This window comes from Chiloscyllium plagiosum, unplaced genomic scaffold (genome assembly GCF_004010195.1).
Source record: "Chiloscyllium plagiosum isolate BGI_BamShark_2017 unplaced genomic scaffold, ASM401019v2 scaf_38069, whole genome shotgun sequence".
NCBI classification, from domain to species: Eukaryota; Metazoa; Chordata; class Chondrichthyes; order Orectolobiformes; family Hemiscylliidae; genus Chiloscyllium; species Chiloscyllium plagiosum.
The window spans coordinates 1-4,471 of NW_025205493.1; the positions used below are offsets into that span (position 1 = coordinate 1).

The window sequence follows — 4,471 nt, forward strand, 5'->3', positions numbered from 1 at the left end:
TCTGACACACTCTCTCTCTCTCTCTCTCTCTCTCACTCCCTCTCTCCAGAATTCCCGACGGACAGCTGCCTGTTAATGGCTCCCACATTCTGGTGTGAAACGCCACAGGAACCATCTCCTCTATGTCTCCCCCCATCAGAATCCTTCCTCAGCGGCCCCGCCCTCTCCCCCTCAGCCTGGGCATAGACAACAACAACTTTTTCAGATATTTCACAGCATGTCGCACTGCAATGTCAGAGCGAGGGAGGGCATGCAGCTCCCTTTAAGAGGAAGGTCTGTGCCGGTCTCTTTAAGAATGGAGGACGGAGGACTGTGCTTTTCCCTTTAACAGGGAGTGAGGGAGGCCCATGCAGGTTCTTTTAAGAACAAGGGAGGGAAGATCTTGAAGGTCCCTTTAAGAGGGAGGACAGTGTAAGTCCCTTTAAGAGCGAGGGGCGGGGCTGTACAGGTTCCTTTAAGAGTGAGGGATTGGGGCTGTACAGGTTCCTTTAAGAGTGAGGGGATTGGGGCTGTGCAGGTCCCTTTAAGAGTGAGGGGATTGGGGCTGTGCAGGTCCCTTTAAGAGCGGGTTGGGGCGGTGCACGTCCCTTTAAGAGTGAGGGGTTGGGGCTGTACAGGTCCCTTTAAGAGTGGGTTGGGGCTGTGCATGTCCCTTTAAGAGTGAGGGGTTGGGGCTGTACAGGTCCCTTTAAGAGTGGGTTGGGGCTGTACAGGTCCCTTTAAGAGTGGGTTGGGGCTGTGCAGGTCCCTTTAAGAGTGGGTTGGGGCTGCGCACGTCCCTTTAAGAGTGAGGGGGTGGGGCTGAGCAGGTCACTTTAAGAGGGGGTTGGGGCTGTGCACGTCCCTTTAAGAGTGAGGGGTTGGGGCTGTGCACGTCCCTTTAAGAGTGAGGGGTTGGGGCTGCGCAGGTCCCTTTAAGAGTGAGGGGTTGGGGCTGTGCAGGTCCCTTTAAGAGTGAGGGGTTGGGGCTGTGCAGGTCCCTTTAAGAGTGGGTTGGGGCTGCGCACATCCCTTTAAGAGTGAGGGGTTGGGGCTGCGCACATCCCTTTAAGAGTGAGGGGTTGGGGCTGCGCACGTCCCTTTAAGAGTGAAGGGTTGGGGCTGTGCAGGTCCCTTTAAGAGCTGGTTGGGGCTGCGCAGGTCCCTTTAAGAGTGAGGGGTTAGGGCTGTGCAGGTCCCTTTAAGAGTGGGTTGGGGCTGTGCACGTCCCTTTAAGAGTGAGGGGGTTGGGGCTGTACAGGTCCCTTTAAGAGTGGGTTGGGGCTGTGCACGTCCCTTTAAGAGTGAGGGGTTGGGGCTGCGCACGTCCCTTTAAGTTGAGGGGTTAGGGCTGTGCAGGTCCCTTTAAGAGTGGGTTGGGGCTGCGCAGGTCCCTTTAAGAGCGGGTTGGGGCTGTGCAGGTCCCTTTAAGAGCGGGTTGGGGCTGCGCACGTCCCTTTAAGAGCGGGTTGGGACGGTGAGCCACTTACTCTCTTTCTCGGTGCTGTCAGTCTTGGCTATACTGTCTGTGGAGAGGTGTTTGAACTCGTCGTGTTCCGGAAGTTTCTGGCTCAGCCTCTGGCCCACGTTGCTGACGTGGACGTAAAACCGGTCCCCGGTCACTTTGTGGTCCAGGGCAAGGCTGCTGAGCTTGATCTTCTTCCTGCCGGAGGGAAGGAGTCCCGAGAGTCAGTGCTGACCGCCTCGGTGCGGAGGCTGACCGAACACTCGCCCTGTCTGAGCCGGTTCCCCGTTCACCACGGTCTCAGCCCCGTTTCACTCCTCCTTCCCGACACCGTTTCCAGGTCCACCCGTTTGCTTTCTGAAAGCCCTCGTCCCTTTTAATACCGTCCCCCGAAATCTCAGCGCCTACCTGTGGCCTCAATCCCCTCGCAGTTTCTGATTCTTGTCTCAGAACTCAATCCCCTCGCAGTTTCTGATTCTTGTCTCAGAACTCAACCCCCTCGCAGTTTCTGATTCTTGTCTCAGAACTCAACCCCCTCGCAGTTTCTGATTCTTGTCTCGGAACTCAACCCCATCGCAGTTTCTGATTCTTGTCTCAGAACTCAACCCCCTCGCAGTTTCTGATTCTTGTCTCAGAACTCAATCCCCTCGCAGTTTCTGATTCTTGTCTCAGAACCAGTGGAACCATTCTCCATCCTGGTGAGGAATTCGACCGTGTTACGGTCAGTCTTCCCCAAGGGCCCCACGCTGCTAACCGTCCCTTTCTCAAGACTAATGTCGCCTGTTCTGTCATTGGTTCCTCAATGTGTTAATCCAGGCAACCAGCCCTTACACACTTAATGGTCAGGTCCTAGGGAGTGTTGCTGAACAAAGAGACCTTGGAGTGCAGGTTCACAGCTCCTTGAAAGTGGAGTCGCAGGTAGATAGGATAGTGAAGGCAGCGTTTGGTATGCTTTCCTTTATTGGTCAGAGTATTGAGTACAGGGGTTGGGAGGTCATGTTGCAGCTGTACAGGACATTGGTTGGATTATTGCGTGTAATTCTGGTCTCCTCCCTATCGAAAGGATGTTGTGAAACTTGAAAGGGCTCAGAAAAGATTTACAAGGATGTTGCCAGGGTTGGAGGGTCTGAGCTACAGGGAGGGGCTGAACAGGCTGGGACTGTTTTCCCTGGAGCGTCGGAGGCTGAGGGGTGACCTTATAGAGGTTTACAAAATCATGAGGGGCTTGGACTCCCCCTGGGGTGGGGGGAGTCCAGAACTAGAGGGTCATAGGTTTAGGGTGAGAGAGGAAAGATATAAAAGAGACCTAAGGGGCAACTTTTTCACCCAGAGGGTGGTACGTGTGTGGAATGAGCTGCCAGAGGATGTGGTGGGGGCTGGTACAATTACAACATTTAAGAGGCATTTGGATGGGTATATGGATAGGAAGGGTTTGGAGGGACATGGGCCGGGTGCTGGCAGGTGGGACTAGGTTGGGTTGGGATATCTGGAAGGGTTGGGCCGAAGGGTCTGTTTCCTTCCTGTACGTCTGTATGACTCTGTGGGTGTCTGTGATAATGGACATGACGCCAGTAATGTGGTGCCTATCATACTGCTCCTCAGACTGGTGACTGAGACTCTGTCAGTAATTCTGTATTTCACGCTGGTCCTGGTTATAACTGGTTACAGCAGCATTGATACGGTTTATGACTTACGCTGTACATCTCTGTGACTCTATACACGGTCGGAGTGCCTTCTCTCCTGTATTGTTACTAACTTCGATTTACCTGTGCATAAATTAAACCCGCTCATAGTTCCAAGTGTTCCCTTATTGCTTGCATCTCTAACCTCACGCCCAATATCAGCAGGGTCGGTATCCAGCCCCCCCCCGCCCCATTCCTGATTTATTGCTCTGCGCTGTTTGTGGGCTCAGTCCCTCGTTATTACTTTAACTTCCTTTTAACTTCCATCGCCTTTTCGTTTTTGTCTGTGTTTCGTTTTAACCAAACTGCCGGAGCTGGGTTTAGTCTCGTTGTCTGTGTACCATGCACCCCGTCCCACCCACCCCCTCTGATCGGCACTGACACCCCCCCCCTCCCCCCCACCCCCTCCCCACACCCCCACCACGTCCACCCCAGTACCTGTTGGGGGAAAGGGCGTCACTTACACGTAACTGGCCTCCTCAGGGTCTGGGAAGGCCTGTAGGGGCCAGTTGACGTAGCAGTTCAGGAAGACGAGGCAGGCCAGCCCAGCCCACGTGTACATGATGACGATGAACGAGACGCCAAAGTCGTAGATCACCTGCGGGAGGAGAAGGCAGCCTTGATTCTCTGCAACAGCACAGCGGGAAAGGCCCAGGCTGCAATCCGGGCCTAGTCCCAGGTTGACCTAATCTCATACTTTGTGACCTAAGTGAGCACTCTCCCCTACTCCCACCGCCATCTGCAGGGAAAGCTCCAGGCATCACTCCGGGCCTAGTGACCGGTCACCCTAATGTTACACCCTGCTCGTGGTAGTGAGCTTATCTCTAGCCACACAAAACGGGAAAGCTCTAGGCTTCAATCCGGCCTAGTGACCAGTTACCCTAATCTCACACCCTGCTCGTGGTACTGAGCTAATCTCCACCCACACAAAATGGGAAAGCTCCAGGCTTCAATCCGGGCCTAGTGACCGGTTACCCTAATCTCACACCCTGCTCGTGGCAGTGAGCTTATCTCTAGCCACACAAAATGGGAAAGCTCCAGGCTTTAATCCGGCCTAGTGACCGGTTACCCTAATCTCACACCCTGCTCGTGGTACTGAGCTAATCTCCACCCACACAAAATGGGAAAGCTCCAGGCTTCCTCCGGGTGCTCCGGTTTCCTCCCACAGTCCAAAGATGTGCAAGTTAAGGTGGAATGGCCACAGGAAATTGCCCGTAGTGTTCAGGGATGTGTAGGTTAGGTACATTAGTCAGGGGTAAATGTAGGGTAATGAGTCCGGGTAGGATACTCTTCAGAGGGTCAGTGTGGACTTGTTGGGCCCAAGGGCCTGTTTACCCACTGTAGG

The 4,471-nt window shown here is 54.2% G+C and overlaps 1 protein-coding gene across 1 annotated transcript in view; it reads right to left on the bottom strand.

The window, feature by feature from the left end:
* Positions 1-1,422: 1,422 nt before the first annotated feature.
* LOC122546446 (large neutral amino acids transporter small subunit 3-like) overlaps positions 1,423-4,471 on the bottom strand; it is an 8,814-nt gene continuing 5,765 nt past the window's right edge. The window contains exons 3-4 of the mRNA XM_043685154.1: positions 3,591-3,724; positions 1,423-1,642 (exon numbers count right to left, since the gene is read on the bottom strand). Of these exons, the coding sequence (XP_043541089.1) occupies positions 1,438-1,642; positions 3,591-3,724 (339 nt within the window). The 3' untranslated portion in view covers positions 1,423-1,437. The remainder of the gene's footprint in view (positions 1,643-3,590; positions 3,725-4,471) is intronic.